Raw genomic sequence first — 22,644 nt, forward strand, 5'->3', positions numbered from 1 at the left:
AACAACAAAGGTAAATACAGAAAAGGAAAGAGTGCAGCAAATACAAAAAACGTTCGCATAAAATAAAATGGGAATTACACGGAGTGAGATGGGAGTTGGCTCGACATAAAGGTGCTTACGTTTTTTAATTACCTCGTTTAAGGCACACTTTGTGTGTGTGTATGTGTGTGTGTTTGGTTGTGTTCGGTTGTGTTTGTTGGCTGAACCAGCTCTACGCTTTTATCAACTCGTTTCGCCGTGTTTTACTCCACTCGCAGACGTTGCCATAAGTTTTAATTAAAATTACTTTGCTCGCTGCCGGCTGATGATGGTTGCCGCTACAGCCACTTTTCCATTACGATGCTGCCACCGATGCCGCTGCCACTGCTGCTGCTCCTTGTGATCCCTGTGTTTTGCCGTGTGCCTTTCGCTATTTGCTGTTTGCAAGCTCTCACTCATCACCTGGCCACTGTTTACGGCGGAGTTTTTGCGGTTCGGTTCGGCCCGGCCCGGCCCCTGTTTTTGTTTTTTTTTCGCCCTTGCAATAGGCCCTGCGGCGGAGTTTTTGCCGGATTGCATATACCGGCATTTCCAGCCTACGCCTCTGACATTGCCCCGTTGCAATGACAATGGCAGTTGCTCTGCGTTGGCCGGATATTAAAACGCTGCGGAAGTTGGCAAAATATTGAACAATTATCAAGCCGCATGCTTGCCACAGGACGATACATTGGGGTGAACCTTAGCTTACAAATTTAAAGATTATGTTTACAAAACAATTTTTTATAGACTGGGGTGGGCTAGTATAATATTCACTTAACTTAAACTTAGAGCTATAATATTTTGTTTTTTTAAATTTGATTCAGGTTAATATGATTTAGAAATTTAAATGTAATGTTTTCTTATATATTATTCATACTCCATGTTAACCACTTGGTAAAAAAAGTCAATTCATATTTTAAAGTGCTATGTTATATATTGAGGCTTTTACAAACTCACTTAAACTTTAAATGGCTCACTCTAAATTATGTTTAATCATAAATCACAGATAATTTTTATGTTGCATCATTTTAAAGCCAAATAAATATATGCATTTGTGCTTCCAACAATAAAATATAACAATTTAATATGCTCAAAGTTACTTTGTAATTTAAATAGTTGTTTAAAAGACCTATGAAATTTAGTTTAAGAGCAACTATGTTCGAAAAAAAAGTATTAATATCTTAAAAAATAACAGGAAAGGAAAGGATAAAATTATGAAAGACGGTTGCGCTTATTGAGCGCTGATAGTCAACTGGGCATGACAATCCGCTGGCATTTAGTTAGCAAGCCCGGCTTTATGGATCCGCATTCGACTCCCCAGGGTCGCCGTCATCATTCAAACAATCAGCCAACTGTGAAGCGGAGCAGCCAAACGAGCGGCTCTAAACGCGCAGTTCAACGCTTGGCTTGTGTTGGCCCCAAACGCGCGGGGGGTCCTGCCGCTTCTGCCGTTCCTGCCGTTCCTGCCGTTCCTGCGGGTCCTGCGAGTCCTGCGGACGAAGCTGGAGTATATTTGCCACATGCTGATAAGCAGACATAATAATAAAAAATGTATGAGCTGCCAGGCAAGCGGCAGTCATAATAAAATGTGCAAAATAAAATGGAATGGAAGGGCGAGTAACCACAGCGAGGGAGCCAGAACGACAGAATGCCAGAATGCCAGAATGGCAGGACTTAGGATGAGGATCACGACCAGAATGTTGGCGGCAACGGATGTGCGCCAAAAGCAGCAACGGAAACGTTGCACAATTTTGCGGCGACAGCGCTAAGATGGAAGGGGCGTGGCCGGGGGGGCGGAGGCAAGGGACAAATGCGACATAATGAAGTCAAAAGTTGTGGCGGCAACCGGCCCAAAAGAGTTTTGAACGTTTTGCTAATGAGAGCTCAGAAAGCTGGCTGCGATTATCAGGGCCATCACACCGATGCAGGCGGTCTGAGACCAGATGATGGCTAATACCATCTCTCAACTGGTCCATTGCAATTTCAGCGCAAGTTATTTTTTGAGCAATGAGCAGTTGGCAAACGTACACTGTGAACAAATACAAAACATTTTGTTTTATATAAAAAATTAATTGTATTGCTATTCGTTTTATTAATATTGGTTAAATAGTTAAATAGTTCCATTATTATTATTTATCTTTGTTTTTAATAAAATGCCTTGATGAATATGCTTAAAAATTAAATGTACTTGCAATTATATGCTTGATATTATAAAATGATAATTTATTTTTAAATTATTCTGAAATTTTTCGCTGTGTACTGCAGCTTGGAAAAACAACATGTCAGCTGCATAGCTTGCTTAAAACGAAAAACCAGCCAAAAGAAGCAGCAAAAATATCTCCACATTATGCCACTCAACGCTGTTCAGTTGGTTGATGCCAATGCCGACGCTGTTCATATTTTGCGACAGGGGCGACAACATTCATGGCCTTTGGCATTAAGAACCTTCATAAATTCCAGAGAGCAGCCAATGAGCAGTGGAGGCTCCATCTCCTATATCTCCTCCGTCTCCTCCATGAGAAGCTGTCGTTTTCTGGCACCGAAGTCTGCATTTGATTGATACTTGATGGGCGGGATAGGGAGGGGAACGGAATTGGGCCAAAATGTGCGACCAGGCGATGGTGTTGATGTTGTTGACGTTATTCGTGTTGTTGTTTGTTTTGCCCCATCACCGATACCCGCCTTGTGTTTGTTGTCACTGGCAACAACAATTTAATAATAGATTCATTACACATACTCACATGTCGAGGCTCCATCCTCTGGGCTAGAAAAACAACGAAACATCTTTCACATGACGGTTGGGCGGGCAAAAGCAAGCCGCATCATGCGTATCATTATGTCAACTGAAAATAAGTGTCTCTATATCGAATATAATAAATTGAATATATTTTCATCAGAAATGGGAGCGAAACAGCCGCAATAATAACATTGCCAGCAGCAACATCATGTTAACAAATAATAATAATTGGCAGTGGGAAAACAAATTTGCGTGGGTCATATACAATTGGAGTGTTATAGACCTTATGAACATGGTTGAATATAATAATACCAACAAATGGTAAAAACAACAACTCATATTCAAAAAAAGGGCTTATAAATTATACAAAATGTTTAAGGTTAAAGAAGATAAAACGCAAATTTGTTAGTTAATAATATGTTTCTTAATTTGTTACAAAAAAAGGCTTCAAGCTTTAAAAATAAGAAATGACTTTTATTCTTGCAACATATTCTAGTTGAAATAATTTGTCATAGATATTTGCATACCCAATTTCCTATTATTTTTTGTTACTGCTTGCGGTTGGCTTGCCTCAGTTTCAAATGGAACTCTAAAAATGTCCCGCAAACAAGAAACGAAAACATTGGCCATATCCCTTTCTCAGATCCTGTCGCTGTCAGGATGGCGAAACTTAGCCGAGGCGTTGAGGCGCTAACAGTTTTGAAGTTTATTTGGCATGTGGCAACATTCAGGCAGCAGTCGAGAGTGGCGTCTGCTGTTTATCTGCGGCGTAGGGTTATTATCTCTGAACAGTCAGTCGGGGTAAAATATATATAAATATCTCAGTGCCGAGACCCTTCATCGGAGACCCTTTCGCTGTTTTTCAATAACGTTCGTCCCGAACGGCAGCGGCGGTATAAAAATTTCATGGGAACTTGCTTTGATATTTTATTTATTTTTATTTTTATTTGCCCTTCTTCACTACCCGCTTGGCTCATTTTTCTTGCTTGCTTCTAATCAATTCCAAATCATTTAGCACACGCATGAGCTGTCAGTGTCTGCATTAGTGTGCGTGTGGTTGTGTTTGTATGGGTGGGTGGCTAGCAAGGATGTGCGGACGCCATTTTGATTGCGTTAAAGTTGTGCGGCTTTAAGCCGCTCAAAGGCAAATGGCGGTCATAAATCAGGAGCGTGACAGGGCGCAAAAGCCAGCCGACAAAAGCCAAAAGCTGTGCTGGTAATTATGGCTAATTAACGTGCCGAAAGCCAGCGGCAGTCGGGCAGTCGGCCAGTCGATATTACGATTCAAATATCGCAAAACTTCTTTTAATAAAATCATCAAATTCGCCTGCTGGCGGCATAAAAGGCTTTTGCGGCAGCCATAAAAACGTCGTCGTCAATGTCGAATGTCCAACGTCCAATGTCCAAGTCCCAGCCCTCGAATGTTTATGGCCAGCACATGCTCCTTTCTGGAGTGGAGTCGTAGTAGTGCTGGCAATGGGTTTGTAATTTAAGTGGCGTAAATTATGGTCAAGAGGTTGCTGGCCACCGCCTTGAACCCTTGAACCGAAAAAGGGCAACAGCGATGGCCCATTATCCTGTTTCCGAGTCCCTGGTTCGTGGTCCCTGGTCCATGCTTTGTTACATGTGTGAGGCTCCTGCTCTCCAGATATCCTGCCCAAGGCAATTTCTGGCCATTTTATGTGCGTACCAGACCAGGACCTACCAAATATGACAGTCCCCGACTGCCCACCGCACACGGCACATACAGAATGTAATTTCAGCTGAGAAATTATAAACAGCAGGGACATTTTCCAGTTTCTTTTTTTTTGCCACCAGCACAAAACTTTCGCCGAAGTTCATTTTGCGAGCCAAAGTATTTTCTCTTACAGTATTTACTTTGGTACGCTGCGGAATGCGCAATTCAGCACGTTTCCATTGTTCATAATAAATGTTCATAAATAAGTTGATTAGTTTTTTATGTGGTTAGCTGGTGGAACGAGGGGAATTTCGGACGACGTCTTCTGCCCTGATTCCTTGAGGACGGTAATTGAAAATGGCTCTTAGTGCGTGATTATTACATTTTTTTTGCGCCACATTACAACGTGATAGGACAAAAACGGCAGAGACTGTCTCCACCGCCAAGATGTTTATTGTGTATTTACTTGAAATGGAAAAGTGCGCGGTAAGCTGCTTTTGTGCTGATCGAAATGGGCTAAGTCTTTTGAAACCATATTTAAAATTGCACAAGAATTTTTGAAGAGATAAGGAAGTTGATTTAGTATGTATTCTAATAGCTTATCATTTTATATTATTTTGTTTTTCAAAAACAAAAACCATTCCCTCAAAAAAAATACATAAAGAAAAGGAGCTTAAGTTCCAAACAACCATGAACAGTTTTTGTATATTGCTAAATTTCTCAGAATTAAATTAAACCATAACCCTTTAAATAAACAAATTTCATTTCCTTTGAATCTGTTTTCTAAATTGCCATGTTTTATGAAGTTTCCATTTATCGCATTCAGTTTGCTTGCTTTCACAAAACTTTGACTATTTGAAAATGTCCTATTTTATGACCAAATCATTTCAACTAAACTTTTCTTTAATAGACTTCTCTGTTGAGCCGTTATAGTTTCTCAATTGTCTCTGGCTAAAACGGAAACTAAGTAACGGTTATTTCATCTTGAAGTGTGCATTTGTGTATGTTATTTTGGCCTTCCTCATCGCAATTTCCGCTTCGCCGATAGAAATTCTGATTTCAGAGGAAAAGTTTAGAAAACTTTGCCACATTCGGCAAGAGACTCAGTTCAAATGTTCAACAACTACTTGGCAAATTGTTTGCCATTGCAATTTCCGTTTGATAGAGACAAAAACGATCTTAAAACAATTTTTTTTTTATCGCCAGTAGATTTTCTTTTAGTCTGCTTGGTTTTATCGTTTGATATATTTTGTTAAATATATTTTAGGGTGTGATTAAATAGGCATTAGGGAGATGTTATAGTGGTTAAATTTATAACACAATATAAACAATTTAAATCTAAGTTACTTTGACTTGGATATTTAACTTTACTAACTATTACTTTATATATAGTTATAATAACATTACATATTCATTCAAAAATTAACTTAGTACCTTGTATATTTTTTATAGTTTTGACTTTCTTTAAACAATTATTAATAACATCAAAAGTAAATGAAACTAACTTACTGACCTATATTTTTAAAACAAAGTTTTTTAACGCTTCAACTAAAACTTTTAATTCTTTACTTTCTGTGCTTAGTATCACCAACCAGGACAGAACTTTGAGTATTTAATGCTTCGATTTGGATTTGTTTGCCTGCCCTCATCTGTTGCTTTCGAAGTTGCAACAAGCTGGGATATTGAGTGATTGTTGCGACAACTTTTAATTATTTAACGTGCTACGTTTGGCACACACAATGACATCTTCGACTTGGGCTGCAAATGCATTTTGCATAATTTGTTTGTGCGCTGAGGCGTGCGCAGGCTTCGTCATCGTCATCGTCATTCAGGAGCCCCTCTGCCCATTCTTATTCTCATTTCCATTCCAATCGTCGTTTTCGTAGCTTGTCATATCAATCTCCTGGCTCAACCCATTTGCTGACTGTCAACACGGGGAGGGTGCAGTTGAGGAGTTCTAGGGTGACACTCTGTATTGTATATACCTCCCATACCTGTGCGTGTGTGTGTGTGTCAAACATCAACCCTCTCTTGCCACACACTTACACTCTCACTTAAATTTATGTGCCACGACCCTCTGCGTGGCCCAAACAATGTCACTTGGCTTTTGTAAGCTCACGTGTTACATGCAAATGCGCTTCCTGACTTCCCAGCCTGCCTGCCTTTGTCTCTCTTCTTCGCCAGCGAAGGGTTAAGTGTGGGTAAATATTGTAATGATGTATGTGATGTGATACCCTTTGTGCCAGGCTCCCTCCGACTCTCCTTCTATCATCAGTTGATTGAAATCACTCCCTATCCTTATCCCATCCATAATATCTCCCCTCCCACTGCTTTGCTCAAGTACTCACAACCACTTGAAGAAAATTTTCGAACAGAAAAAAAAATGCTACATTCTTACAAAAGCATCTTCAAACATCTCGCTTAATGAAGTAACAACATGGTTGAGACGAAAAAAAGTCATTAAAAAATGCTAAATGCAAGTGCCAGGCAAAAATCAATAAACAATCAACGGTGCGGCGTGGAGAAAAAATAAAAACAAAATGAAAATATGCCTGCCGCAGGCCTCAAGGCTGCAATTATGCTGAATGACGTTTGCCATGTTGTCAAAGGAATTGCGGCAACAAAAAAGATATATATGTATGTGGTATAAGGGAAAGGCTGCAGTTGAAATTGAAAAACATGTAAAATGCGTTGACGATTGCGTTTTTCAAGTGCAGCCAAGAGTCGCTGCCGTCGTCGTCATCACCGTCATCGCCGTCACATTTCAACTCACATGAGTTCGCGCACGACCAGCTGTATACCAATTAAAAATGCAATGGACAACGCCCAAAAAAGTATGCTATGCTATGCAATGGAGGATGGGTCAGCAAAGGCAGAAAAAAGCACTCACCATGTGGCGACTGCTGTCAATGACAGGGCAAATAAAATGCAACAAAGCGTGTTGTAAAACGCGCAAAAATGAAAATCAATAGTGATGCCACGGCCGCATATAAATTCATGATTCTACCTATATACTCTATATATCGCTCTTATATAAAACGCACCACACACAATTCATATGCTGGTATGGTCAGCTGCTGCTGCTGCTGCTGCAGCTTGTACTACTGCCACTTTTTACATAGGCTTCGTGGGTGTTTGTCATAACAACAACAGTAATCACGGGACAAGGGGGCGGCTGGGGTGTGGCAACAACAACATAAACACGGAAAACGGAAACGGACAAGAGGACTAAGGAGGGGGCGAGATAATGGGTGGGGTGGGATGGGGTGGGTTGGGGTTGGGCGGCCTGGACAACATTCCCGGTCCATGTTGACGTCAGTCATAGAGCGTGCAAATGTTGACCTACATACAAAACGTTGAGCAAACAGGCGCATAAATGCCACGTTAAACAACTGCAATAGCAGCAGCAGCAGCAGCAACAACAACATCGCGCACTGCAGATAAGTCCGCCTTTTTGCCCAGCTGCCAACGCATTGTTAGAAATTGTCGGAGGACATGGCCAGCCAGCATAGTTAATAGCCCATAGTCGTATCACAGCCCATAGCCACAGCCAAATCTATAGTTTTGCATATGCACCGTTAAAAGCGCTGGAAATGTAGAGAATAATCCAGAAGATGGGGCACTAAGTCTTATTTCTTTTAATTTGTATTTGTATTTTAAAATACATGCTTAAACGTGTAGTTAGTTATGAATAAATTTAAAATAAAATAGTTTTAGGAAATCTTCGTTCTTTTATCTAGAATTTTCTACTAGTCACCACTTATTTGCCGTGCACCCCCATTCTTGTTTTTGTTTTAAATACTTACCAGCATCATAATTGTTATGTAGATTTATAGAATTGGCTTGACAGCCAACGGTGGCCAGTGGCCAGCATCGGATATGAACCAAACCTTTGAATGCATCCGAACAATGCTGGCCTGCATTGTGAGCCAAGAAACGAATGACCAACTGAACTGAATTGAATAGAATTTGAAAGCAGGAGTCTCGAAACTTACTTTTCCAACTGAAATTTACGACACCGCTGGGGAGTTTGCCCCTTTTTTGGCACTATGCATCGACAGAAAGTGGCCAAAAGTGCCAAGGCAGCTGGTCTGCCTACCAATTCACGATTTTACCCACATAGCAGTCCACCAACCCCACCTGGCCACGGCTAATGATGACAGAGTGGGGCGAGTGGCCCAGAGTGAAAACAGTGGCCATAACGCTTGACGCTTCCCTGGTCGCCGCCGGTGTTGTTTTTGCTGCCCGGTGACTGCATTTACTCCTGTTAACGCTGCCAACGTGAGCTGACACGCATTGGCAGTCAGTCAGTTTGCCAGTTTTTCAGTTTGTCTGTTTGTCAGCCATCCAACCAGGCAACCAACAAACAAACAAGCTCACACTGCTTGAGCCAAAGAGTGTGGTGGCCAAGGGAATCAGAAAAAGGAGGGGCCCAAATATCAAAGTTTAATATACCCTAGATAAAAAGAAAGATTATTAAATTTAGTCACGAAAGAAAGAGATTTTCTACCTATTTTGAATTTATAAGCCGAAATGCTTAAGTAAAATAAAGTAAAGATGTTATGAATATATTTTCGATAATAATAATTTAAATTAATATATTTTTTGATGTAAATACGCATTAGTGATTTATTGGCACGAACTCGTAAGCTTCGTTATAAAATCCTTTGCGAGGGTATAAAAAGTGTCTTCCTGCAAATTTTGCTAACATACACATGCACAAGCACACACTGGGACTAAACTCAATGAGTCAATGACTTTTTGGTGTCGTTCGTTGATGCGCAACGCGGTCCCGTTGTCATTAGCAGCGACACCAGAACCAGCACCAGTACCATTGCCAGTGCCTTTGCCTCTACCAATACCATTACCAACACGGACACCGCCACGCTCACAAATGCAAGTCACAATCACTCGCACACACACACACACACTCCCAAATGCAGGACATAGAGGACTCGAATATGGCTACTGTTGCTTGTCGTTTGTTATTTGTCGTTTGTTGGCTGGTGTTTGGTGTCCTATCGCTGTTGCTGTGGGAAATGCTACCGGGTACGAAATAAATTTGGCAGGCAAACACGTTTTTGGCTTATGTTTTATTGTTGTTGCCTTTATTGTGGCTGTGCGGCGGCTGCGGCTGCGGCGACCACTGTCCTTGGCACGCCTTATGTGGGCCAAAACCAAACCATCCGCATTCTGCTCTCCTCTTTTTACGCATTCACGCGTCCTAAAAACAAGAAATTGGGCAGCCCCAAATGTCCACAAAAAAATCAGTGCACTGGGACTTAAATATGGTTTGAGAAATTAATAATAATAATAATATTTTTATGTTTTGCATTGGCTGGCTTTCACTTCATCTTAAAACTATATTTATCTTTTTAGGTATCCTTGATATATTTGTATGTAAAAGAAGTCTCTGAGAAAAGCTAAATAAGAAAAAAAGAAATTCCCAAACCCTTAAAGTTTTAATGATATTTAAATACTTATATAATGTTCAATACCTTTTATATCCATATGATTTAAGGATTCTTCTCTATAAAATGTTTTTTTTTTTTATTATCAAGTAGTTATCCTTAATATCTTCCTGAACATTATTTTCGATGAAGGTTTTCTCTGAGTGTTAAAGCTTTTAAAACGCACGTTTTTAGACTAAATATTATGAGTCTTGGCAGCTGCCTGAATGCGATGTTGTTTTCTCTCCTTTTTACCCGCCTTGTTGGCCATAATTTCCCCTGATGCTCATTAGCAGAAATGGCCAAAAAAATATACAACATTTATGCGGCGGCAGGAACGGTCTTAAGTGTGAAATTGCTTTGCATAATGCCAAGTGAATTATGCAATATTGGCTGGGAATCAGTGCGAAGATACCCAATTGCTTTATTAATTAAATGCAAATTTATCTGATGTCTTATAAATTGAAAGTAAATGAGATTGTTAACCTATTCCCAAGTACGAAAAAGCCATCAACGTCACAGAGTTCATGATGCCTAATCTATGCCAACGAAGATGGAGCTGGCCGAATAATTGAAACATTGGGCTAGGAACTCACGCATGTGGCTGGAAAGGCCACTGCCGCCCACTGCCACCCACTGCCACCCTCCGCCACCCACTTTTATAACATTTTTCCACTTCGACCCAACCACCCAACTGGTCCAGTGTAAACACAGCTGTTTTCGAACCCGCTCGAAAAACGTCGTGCCTAACCACAGACAACAAATGGTGGTGCGCATGCGTGGAGAGCACGAGGCTGGCGGGGCTGCCAACTGCACCACTGAAATGAAGCGGAGATGGAGCCACTGGCCACCGCATCCGGCAGTTGCTGTTCGAGGCTCGAAGGATACGCACGGCTCTGGCGGACGACGGAAGTTGGATTGAAAATGCATCGGGACTGAGTGCGATTGTGAGTGAGCGCGCGTGTGGTGAATTTCCGCCGAAGAGAGTCCGGAAGAGAGCCGCAAAGTGTCCCTATCGGTTCAAATTTTAAAAATTCTAGTAAGAGCTCCCAACTTGGCCGAGAATTCGTGTGGCGGCGCAGTCAAGTCGAGTCCTTTCTGGCAGTCGGTTGTGTCCTGGCCAGGAGTGTTTTTTTCGCTTAGGAGTGTAGTGTGCCGGCTCCGGGCCATGCAGTCCCTCAAAACATAACAAAACACAACAACAAAACACCACGTCATCAAATCACCCAATCACCGAAGTGAAAACAAAATCAAAAAGATTATACAAATGTGCCAAAGAATGAGAGGAGAAGAGTCTAGAGTGTCTGAAATGTAAAACCGCTCAAAAGTGAAAGCCAAAATCAAAATTGTACAAGTCACTGCCCACGGAAATTCCCGAAAAAAGAAAGCTCAGCTCAAAACAACAAAATCAAATCCAACAAATTCAAATTCAAATTCAAATCAGAATCAAAACAGAAGCCGGAAAACATGTGGATTAGTAGCCGCTTTTTTGTGATTTTCCTGCTGCTCCATCTCGGTAGGTGCCAACCATCAACCATTTCCCATTCCCATTGCAACTTTTCCCCGGGAAAACTCTTAAGCCGGGCTGCCGGCAGTTTAGGCGCCTCTTTTCTTGGTTTTTCCCAAGTCGCTCGGCACGCGCCGCAAAGTATGCTTAGTGCTTTTTGTTTTTCCACCGGCTACTGCTGCTGCTGCTGTGCGTGTGATTTTGTTGCCATAAGACCCAACAGCTGTCGGCGTGTTTTTTTTCCCTTCTCGAATCTCGGATCTCGGTTTACGCCTCCGAAACGGAACTTATTATTAAGACTTGCGAGTAAAACAAAAGGATTTGGGGCTTTTGCGGAATATTCTTGCCGGCTTAGGCAGAAAAGAAGAAGGAAAAAAGCGTTGCTGGCAAAGAATTATCCTTGGCCTGGGCAATTACTCGTTTTATTATCATTCAAAGCGGAATCTTCAGTGCCGCATAGAGACCTGAATTTATGGTGATTCATACGTATGAGGAGGTGCCATAATTTATGATATATTTGAGTGTCTCTCGCCCAGAACTAAGTGCAAATGACTTGGTCGCTTTATGGAGCAGCCAAGAACAGAGACCATAAAATTGCCGGCAAAACTAAAGCCGAAATGCCCCTACATAATATGAAATTGCCTTATGATAAAAACCAGGCGTCAATTTATGTTACACAAAACGACTTCCCCATCTCATCGTTATATGTGTGTACACAGAGACAAAAACATTTTAACAGCCAACATTTTTATCATAAAAAGTTTCCGAATCATAAAACGTTTTGAATAAAAAATTAGAGCTTTAAGAGAAATAGAAAAACACTTTTAAAAGCATTTAAAAAAAATATATATATAAATTTGGAAAGTTTCCTAAGTAATAATGTTGTACAATAGATATTTGTGCAAATAAATGAAGCCGGATTTTCTTTAGAAATTATTATTATAATTTTATTTTATCATCTATCCGGACGATCACATACTTATCCTTTCTCAATTATTTAAATCTTCTTCTGTTACGTTTCAGACTCAATATTTTGATTATGAACGAATGACTCTAGAATCAAGACTTTTTCTTAAACAATTTTTTTCTGTGTATTTATGAAAGTGTGTGCGGGACAGCCTAATGAAATGTGTCAGGAGCAGAGCACTCGATCGACCCTCCGACCCTTTCGTATCCGTGGAGCTGTATGTGCGGGTGGAAAACCTCTTTTGGAAATTTGATATTTTCCAATTTTCCTTGCCTAGCTTTGGCATTCGATAGGGACTGGCTTACATGTCTATTCGCCATACCAACAAAAAAAAGAGAAAAAATTATCAAAATGCCGCACAGATATTTCATGTTCCATACTCACCCACAAACATATACATTCGCACCCTCGCCGAAACTCGAAGCTGGGAGCAAATGAAAAATATGCAAATGAAATTGTTGCTCAATGTCTAAGCGCACACACTTTTTGCTCTGGGGTTGTGAGAGATGGCTCACATTTTTCGGTGTTGTTATTCCATTTCCATGCAGATAATCATAAAATATAATACGTTATATAAAATCAGCAGCACCGACAACAACAACAGCGCCACAAATCCGATTAGAGGAGAGCTGGGAAAAAGATTGGGGATTGTGATGGCAAAATTATGAAAAATTATGGCCAACTGGAAAAGTTTCCAGCACACTATGATTGATTATGTTTTTAACCGTTTATGACAAACGCTTTAATTTGTTGTAGGATTAATGAAGTGCAAGGGATAAAGTTTAAATTAAATGTTCACCAGATGGCAATCTAACTTCGTAAAGCCGGATGGCTGAGAAACCCTAGTTTCTGTGGCTGGCGTTATTAATGATTTGATCTACTGCACTAAAAGTTTGTTGAATTTGTGCTTTCAAGCTTTAAAGTGTTGCAATATCAGATTAGTTCAATTTTCAGATTGTACATTTACATAAAATCTCTTGCAAAAAGTTATTTTACTTTGGGACTTACATTTTAAAAATATGAGATTCTATTGTTCTTTAAGAAAACTAGTGAAAATAAAAAAAAATAGTAAACAAAAAATTAAAATAAAAGGCTTAAGATTATAAAATATTTTATAATTTAGCATGGATGTCGAGAAATGGATGTGTTTTACAAAAATTTTTCCAAACTATGCCCAGTCAAAAATAAAATATTTTGATTACCAAATATATTGGACTAGGTTTATATTTTTTCTATAACTAAGATGTACTATATGCATATCCTACATCAAATTAATGTGATATAACAGCAAAATATAAATATATATATTCGAGATCGGTTGTATTTTGATAATAATATTTACTTTATTTTTGGGAAATGAATTTCCAACATTAATATTAAAAAAATATATAATTGCGAACTTTGTTAACTTCTACATAAATGGCTTAGATCCCCAAACCCCGGTTTCTTCAATGTATACCATTTTATTTTTCTGCTCTTATTTTGCAAACCAAAACCGGCTAACAAAAGATTTTCAGCGTCTTATTGGACTCGTCTTGGCCCTCTTTCCGCCCGATTCCTGTGTGCACTTTGAGCCAACTGGAGCACATCTTACTAGAACTCCCTTGGCCGGAGCAGCAACAAAATCAAGTTATTTACAATTATTATTCGGTCCGGGGCTGTTTTTGTTGGGCTGCGCGTTGGTCTGTAAACGTTTTAACTTCTTTCAAGTTTTCCTTTTATTTTTTTTTTGGCCAAGCAATATTGAGTGGATATCTTTGGGTGTTTGGGTCACGCCTTCCTGCCGCTCGTTTTTGCGCATAAAAATTGAATTTCCTGTATTTTTCGAGCTGATTGCTTACAAGGTTCGTCCCCTCATTTCCGGCAGTGGCCTGGAATACTTCTGTGGTCTTAAAGTCTACTACATTTTTTTTTGTTGTCGTTTGGCTTTAATGGGTGACTTGGCCTGTTCCCTGGCTCGTGGGCCATTAGAAATATTACCACTGCATTGCCAGCCGAATGTAGACACACTGCAGCCACAAAACATGCATCACACCCGCCCGCTTGGAGGCAACGAAATAATTTCGAAAAGTGCCAAAAGGGCATAATCCAAACAGCACCAGAAAAAAGAAAAAAATTTCGAAGAGCAGGCAAAAAAAAAAAGAAATAAAGAACACACACACAGAAAATAATGTCTGAGGAGCTTGGCAAAGTAACCCCTCAAGACTCGCACAAGTGGATGGGAAACACATTCGGAGTGAAAGGAGTGAAATGTACGACACAAAACGAGCGGAAGTGCGAGCCAAAGAAGGCGGGTGTAAAGGGGGCGGGGCCGCAGCCGGGGGCAGTTGCACATGCAGACGTAGACGCAGAGTTCCATGACTGCTGCAGGTATTACAGCAAACCGAGCTGGGAAAACAATTTGGAAAATAAATTTGTGGCAAATGTAGACGGTCCAAATGCACTTTTGCATTGGCCAAAGAATGCTGTCCGAATTGATTGGGGAACACTCAATTGTATCGACGTAGAGGTGATGGAATTATTTTTTGCTAAGTAAATAAGCAGGTAAAAACATTGGCAGATTGCCACAAATGTATTTCATTTGCATCTACAATTGATGACTGGGTCTTCCGGTCATTATACATTTTGCATATAATCAGGGAATGATGTTGTATGCTGTTGCTTTTTAGCATATCACAACAAAATAGTTCTGACAAATATTATTACCTTAAGACACATCATTAAATGACTTAAGATATATTAAAGTGTTTTCAAATATGTTTTATTCGGTTCATGAAAGAAAAATCAAGAATCGAAAAACATAGATAAATATAATACAATTTTATAATTCAATAGCATTTGAATTTCTCCAACAATAGTTCCAAATTGAAAATCTTAATTTAAAATAGATTTTGATTTTATTTTTTATGAATTTAATTTTTCATGTTCTGTAACTCTCAGTCCAATTTAGTAGTTTGCTTGATTTTTGAATTTGTCATTGGACCCTTTTGATAACGGCCGAAAGGCAAGTCGAGTAGGCAACAAAGAAAGAGTCCGAGTCGGAACAAAGCTCATCCGCACATGCATAAATGCAGGACGTTCAGGGAGAACAAACGCACAGGAACCCAAAGAGGGTGGACTTTTTGTTTTCGCAGGAAAGAATAAAACCCCTACAAGTGGATGTATACACAGGCCGACTCACATGCGCCCAACCGCATATACATATGTACACACATGGGATCCTGCTCCAAGGCACAAGCATAGGCTCGTAAAACATACCCTTTCTACCCAAAAGCGGAAAAAATGAGAAACGAGTGGCAAGCATACTCAAGACATACTTGCAATAATTTTATGGCCTGGCAGAGGCTTCGTCTTTATCAGAGTCCTGGACCAGGAGCTATATTTACACAAAGGAAAATAACTCTGGCATACAAAATTTTATACTGATCTTCTTCAAGCATATAAAATATTTTGGTAATTTATTGTAAAAAATTAAGTTTTAGTTTATTTAATTTAAAAGGACCAGTGCTCGTTATGTTTTATCCTGTACTTAATATACATTTTGTATTAGGTTTCGAAATATAAAAAACATTTTGTATTTAGATACTTTAAAAGCATCTATTCTCAATCATCGTTTTTGGTAGTTTCTGGTAAAGATTTATTTATTTTATTGGGACACAAATATAAAATCAAATTTTACAATTCCAAAGATAAATATACTTATTTAAATCTCAAAAAATTTAAATGTGAAATTTAATTCGCATTTACTAACAGTTGTGATCAAATTAGAAACTTTAATTGATATTTTTGATACCGAATATGTGAATTTTTTTCCGTGAGACTTGAGCCGCTGGAGGCCATGAAATCAGCGGGGAAAAGCGAAATGGAAGCATCTCGGAGAACGAGGCGATGAGACAGACGGAGTCGAAACCAGAAAGCAGTTACATAAAAATCCATGCTGTCGAGCATAAAACAAAAAGCGCCTGGCCAGGCACAACAAAAAGCGTACAAAAGCAAAAAGAACAAAACAGAAAAAGGCAAAAAAAAAACAACAAATGGGAAAAAAGGGGAAAAAACAAAACCAACAAAAAACAACTCTAATTGCAGACACAATGACTTGTAGGGCCGGGATCTAGGGGGAATCAGGGGATTCCTGAGTCCTGGGCAGGACGAATCCTAGAGATTGAACGAGTTGCAGGGATTTGCACAGCGCCGCAGGGAAAGATGCCCGCTCCGGTGGCAGACAGAAAGCCGAGGCGCATTCATGTGGAATATGAAGCGAAATGTCAATTTGGAGAAATATATACATATAGATATATACCCCTGGCACTCGTCGCATCTATAGTATGTATTTGGGTCTGGGGGCCATAGGGAACTTGGACAGAGCTAAAGACGAAACTGTTGTTCTAATTTGGGATAAGGCTAAATCTGTTTGTTCGCGAAAACGGGTTTCGAATGCGACAATGGCTGGGCCGTATAACAAAATGTAAATGCTTATTAAAGTGCCAAAAGGTATCAAGGGATTTGCGCACCCAAGAAGGCCAGCGGCCCTTTATGAATTTTTGATATCTCTCAGGGATTATTGCTTTTGTTTATGGCAGCTCACAAAATTTGATATACAATGAGGAGCATTTTCATGCATTTATATTTGGTTTGTAAAATATGTATGGACCAATAAAAATTTTAAACTCGAAATGCATAAACTCAACAGCCATTGCAGGGTTCATTTTTTATGCATTTACGTTTAACAAGTTTATCACTAAATTGAAAGGCTTGATAATCTTCAACAGCAACACTGATCTGCATTTTTTTTTTGCTTTCTAAAAATCAAATTAAAATAGGACCCACACCTTAAAGGTATATAGCTTTCTTGTGTCACCTTAAAGGCATAAAGGTTTTTTATATATTAGCCCATGTTACGGACATAGTGGATAAATAAAATAAATATATCTAAAGATAAAAAAATGTTGTTCTTTTCAGAAATAATTTAAAAAAAAAACAAGAATAAACGTTATAGCCGAGCGTCCCGACTATTCAGATACCAATACTAAAATAATAAATATGCCGCCTAAAAATAATCAGGATTTTGTTCGAGCAATTTCCCGAAAAATGTATATTAATGCTTTTAAAATAATAAAAACAATAGTATAAGTCGATTTTGAAGAAAAGTGCAAGAAGTTATATTTCTTAATTAATATAGTCAATAAAATTACTCTTACATATGTTAGTAAGTCCTTATTGGTAAAAAAAAACTGATTAAGGAGTGTTTTTTCTGACGGTTTTATAAGCTAGCTAGTGTATTGTGGTCTTAGTTAAAATATTAAGACGTAAAAATTTTGTTCTGCCTCCCTAAAGACTTGAAAGTCTAAGAATACCAACTATTCAAATACGGGAAAAACAAATATTAATCATAAACACTCCTTTGATGTAAATGATCTATTTTTTATTAAAACCTTATCAATTAAAATTGTTTGTACACATTGCAGATACCACCTGCAGTGAACCGTTCGAAGCACACCTGCGCGGACCAGGATTTGTGATGGAGCCGCCGGGGCGGGTGGAGTTCTCTAACTCCTCGGGCGGCTGGCTGGACTGCTCGGCGTCCGGAAGTCCGCAGCCGACGGTCGATTGGGTGCACGCGGACGGATCGGCGGTGACCGAGATCCACGGCGTGCGGCGGGTGCTGCGGAACGGAACTCTCGTCCTGATGCCATTCGCGGCAGCCGCCTACCACCAGGATGTGCACAACACGATCTACCGCTGCATCGCCAGCAATTCGGTGGGTCGCATTGTCTCGCGGGACGTGCAAGTGAGGGCAGGTGAGTGGCTACAGCCTGGAAGGGGTTCGAAGGCAGAGACGGAACGGCATATTAAAATATATACTTATCTCTGCAGTCGTCGCCCAGGCCTACAAAGTGGATGTGGAGGTGCTATCTGCGTCCCGGGGCTGCACCGCCATTCTGCGCTGCGTGGTGCCCACGTTCGTCAAGGAATTGGTACGAGTGGTCTCGTGGGTTCATGAACCCGCTATCTACATCTATCCCTCGTTGCAAGGCGGTAAGTAACCCACCCGGGGCTCTCTCTTATCCTTTCGTCCTTTCGTCCTTCGGCCAGAAAGCGAAACGAAAAGGAAGCGAAGCGAAGCGGAGCTCAACTCTGCATCCTTGTCCCTATGCCAAAGCCAACAAAGTGCATTGTTTGTTTGCAGTATTTGCCTCACATGTTTGCCTGCTTAGTTGCCATTTCCATCCGCACCTGCACCCCTCTCCCTAGGTCCTTTGGTGCATAATTAACATTGTCCTTTAGCAATTTGAGACGAGCTTTTGGCCTGCCTTAACCCACTCCTCAATGAGCTGCCACTCCTGGTTGTCTGTGTTACAAAGAACATTTTCTCTATTTTTCTACAAATTCGTTTTTTCTGACCGGCTTTTGTGGCGGGTAAACTATTCGGAAAGGTCAAGAGTGTCTGGCGGAAGATTTAAATCAAAATCATGCGACAGCATAAGGGCATCCATCTTTATTAATCTTGTCAACAGGAATGTCAATTTATTCTTTGGTTTTGTTTGGTTTTAACTGCTATTTCTTTTGAAAAAAGGGGATTAGCTCGTTCTGGTTTTCGCTTTCGAAGAATAAGATCAAATTTAGCATAAGTTGTATATGGTTTCCCTTTAAGGATTTAGTCCTTTTAATTACTTAAAGAGGAAATTTTGAAATGTTAAAAATCCTGTTTCCAATCAATTTAAGGTAGTTTTTCCTTTCCCTATTTCCAACTCTTTAAAAATGACTTATATCAGATTTGTGGAATCATCGGGTCCTGGCATCAGTTTTTCCCAGAGTAATGTATTCATCTACATTTTTTCTCGTTTTGCGGTCCCACAGATGGCAAATTTCATTTGCTGCCCACCGGTGAGCTGCTCATCCACAATCTGCAGGAGAGCGACGAGTCGCAGTCCTTCCGCTGCCGCAGCATGCACCGACTCACCCGTCAGGTGGTCGTCAGTTCGCCCACCCGACTGCGTATTAATTGTGAGTATACCCAGACCCCAGGCCAAAATCCCCAACCCTAAACCCAAGCCCAAAGACCCAGACCATAAACGACAACCAATGTCGCATATATCACCATCATCTCTATCATCTCTCGCCGCAGCGCATCGCGGCATCATTTCGCCGAGCGTTGTGGAGCACACGGCTCATGTGCAGGTGTCGCAGGACGAGGGCGCTGTGCTGCTGTGCGTCGCCCAGGGATGTCCTTCGCCCGAATACAGGTGTGTATAGGTGCCGCAAATCGATGGCATCCACTCCCGCTCCCACTTCCACCCACTTTCTCACTCACTAGCCCGCTCCCTGAGAGCTTTAGCACACATTTCTGGGGAAACTTTTGACGTTGACAGGTCCTGGCCGCACAAACATCATAACGCTGTGCTATTAGTTATTAGTGCACTTGGGAAAACTAAAGGATCTGGTATCATTGTTCCAAGAATTTTTTGTTCTCTTAGAGAACAAAGTCTTAAACTTTTCAAATCTTTAACTATAAAAACTGGAACCATATACAAGCATACTTTCTTAAAAATGTTTTCTTAACGAAAGGCATACACATTAAAAAACCATTTAAATTTATTCTTTTTTAAATTGCATATATTTTTTATTTATTATGTCCAACAAGCTATAAAAGACATTTAAAAAATGGATAATTTCAAACTATTTTCCCCTGTGCAAAGTCAGTTATGCCTTCTGCTGGTGTGAGTTAATTGAAACGCATACATCTATAAAATGTGCGGCCAGGGCATTTAGTTTGCCAGCCAAATAAATAAACAACCGCTCTGGGGTTCCAAGGGGGTGATGTTGATGATGAGGGGTAAATTGTGAGCTGACGTGCACATTATTTTGTAAAATGTGTCTAAAGAGTTGGCAATGTGTTGCCTTAATTGAAATGTGAACTAAAAGCGTTAGTTAACTTTCTCGACAGCCGACGGGTCGTATGCGTTATGCAGCGTAACGTATACGCTTGCACGGCAACAATGGTCTACGTAGTGATGTGTATACAGTTCGGATAGAAAGTCTGCAGCCACATCGAACACACTGACAGCATATATGAGCCCATAATTACGCTTTGATAAGCAGACAAGTAATGCCAGATCCGAGGGGTTTTTGCGGCGGAGGATGAACAACAATGTCAGACTGCTGACAGAAAACAAAAGAATCTATAAGCAGCGGTATGCTCGGGGGGCTCCTCACATATAGATAGATAGCTGTGCCAGGGGAAAAAAACTTGTAGCCATTTCATAATTAATACAACAGAGCGGGACGAGGGTCCTACGAGATAATGAGCGAGGCAAAGGATTAATGCAACATTAAACAAAGGCTCCATCAGCACAGACAGTTTGGGATGAGGTATTACGGATAAAGATTGCCAAAGGTAGTTTATCAGGCCTTGAACTTCGCTTGGTTGGCTGATAGTTCCAATGACACTACCCTTTCAATAATGTTCAAAACTTTGACAGGTATCGGGTGCTAGATTTCGCTTCTGCGAAACCAGATGGTCCGTGACAAATGGGCTTCAGTTGCCCAAAAGCTGAACTCCATTAATTTAAGTCAGCTCGCCCAAGAATGATATGCCCAAATTGCAAAGCAAAGCTTTTAATTATAAATGTGATACACTTGGAAACAAAAGTAGACGTTTTACTTAAAATTACAAGGTTTGGCTCATAGTGTTCCAAATATTCCTCCGTTTTATCTTAAAAATCATGATCTGTAATCGAATTTATCGGGTGACAAAGTCTTTTTATCAATTTGTAAGCGATAAGCAGTCAAATAAATAAAAACAATAACTTTAAAAAAAACTCCCATAGTTTTAACAGTTATTAACGGAGGTTTTTAAATCCAGGCTAAACTTCTACAAAAACATTTAAAAATTTGGTGTAAATATTGTATTCTGTTAAAATAGGAGTAACTATTAAATAATAAGAAACTAGAATAAGAAATAACTTTTGCCTTAAGGAAAACAGAGTACATTCAGAAAAACTAAAATGTCTGAGTGTAGGTATGTGTTTTGAATTCTAAATTACATTTTGGCTGCAGAATGGATGCTGCGAGACTGCATTGAATAATGGAATAGATTGCAATAACCACATTTTCCCAGCTCTTTTCTTTTTTTTTATAATTTTCCAATTGAAAGTCGCGATTAATGGAGTCGATTTACAAAAGTCTGATTCACATAAATCTTCTCTTTTCACCTCCTCCCTCTCCACTTAGTTGGTACACCCACAATGGAGCAGGACCCCTGCCCGTGCTGAGTGGTCCCCGTGTCCGGCTGCTCGGCCCCATCCTGGCCATCGAGGCCGTGACCGGCGAGGATTCCGGCGTCTACAAGTGCACGGCCGGCAATGTGGGCGGCGAGGCTAGTGCCGAACTCCGTCTGACAGTGGCCACGCCCATCCAAGTGGAAATCTCGCCGAATGTCCTCAGCGTTCACATGGGCGGCACCGCGGAGTTCCGCTGCCTGGTCACCAGCAACGGCAGCCCGGTGGGCATGCAGAACATCCTGTGGTACAAGGACGGGCGCCAGTTGCCCTCCTCGGGACGAGTGGAGGACACGCTGGTGGTGCCGCGAGTGAGTCGGGAAAACCGAGGGATGTACCAGTGCGTGGTGCGACGGCCCGAGGGCGATACGTTCCAGGCCACCGCCGAACTACAGCTGGGAGGTGAGTTCATAAAATACTTAAAATACTTCAAATTGTTAAAGCGAAACTTTCAGCTCCTTATTTAATTTATATTTTTGAAAAATAGTCTTTTTAATGATCATCGAGGTATATCTTAAGGGATCTTTAGCTAAAAAGCATAGGCAATTCTATAAAAAGTCAGCCTATTTTAAATATTCTTTTTTTTTTGTTTAATTGACTATTTTATTTGTTCTCTAAAGATAGTTATATTATGTTTCTAAAATGTAGTTCAAAATAAACTAATTCAAACGTTTCTTTAAAGGATTTCAAATAACTAATATATATTTTTAAATTTATTTAACTCATATGTTTTCAATGTTTTTTAGTAAGATTTCGGTAGCAGAAACCATACTTTTGTATATGTTTATACCCTTGCAGAGGGTATTATAATTTCAGTCAGAAGTTTGCAACGCAGTGAAGGAGACATCTCCGACCCTATAAAGTATATATATTCTTGATCAGCATCACTAGTAGAGTCGATCTAGCCATGTCCGTCTGTCCGTCCGTCTGTCCGTCTGTCCGTCCGTCTGTCCGTCTGTCCGTCTGTCCGTCCGTTTATATGCAAACTAGTCTCTCAGTTTTAAAGCTA

The 22,644-nt window shown here is 40.3% G+C and overlaps 1 protein-coding gene across 17 annotated transcripts in view; it reads left to right on the forward strand.

The window, feature by feature from the left end:
* The first annotated feature begins 10,760 nt into the window (after positions 1–10,760).
* The window catches only part of LOC108146782 (Down syndrome cell adhesion molecule-like protein Dscam2), a 36,223-nt gene continuing 24,339 nt past the window's right edge, over positions 10,761–22,644 (forward strand). For all 17 annotated transcript variants that reach the window (XM_041707934.1, XM_017272938.2, XM_041707935.1 and 14 more), the window contains exons 1-6: positions 10,761–11,399; positions 17,823–18,155; positions 18,232–18,393; positions 19,216–19,362; positions 19,484–19,601; positions 21,589–22,037. In XM_041707934.1, the coding sequence (XP_041563868.1) occupies positions 11,351–11,399; positions 17,823–18,155; positions 18,232–18,393; positions 19,216–19,362; positions 19,484–19,601; positions 21,589–22,037 (1,258 nt within the window). In that variant the 5' untranslated portion in view covers positions 10,761–11,350. The remainder of the gene's footprint in view (positions 11,400–17,822; positions 18,156–18,231; positions 18,394–19,215; positions 19,363–19,483; positions 19,602–21,588; positions 22,038–22,644) is intronic.

Source organism: Drosophila elegans, unplaced genomic scaffold (assembly GCF_018152505.1).
Source record: "Drosophila elegans isolate 14027-0461.03 unplaced genomic scaffold, ASM1815250v1 contig_208, whole genome shotgun sequence".
In the NCBI taxonomy this organism is placed as follows: Eukaryota; Metazoa; Arthropoda; class Insecta; order Diptera; family Drosophilidae; genus Drosophila; species Drosophila elegans.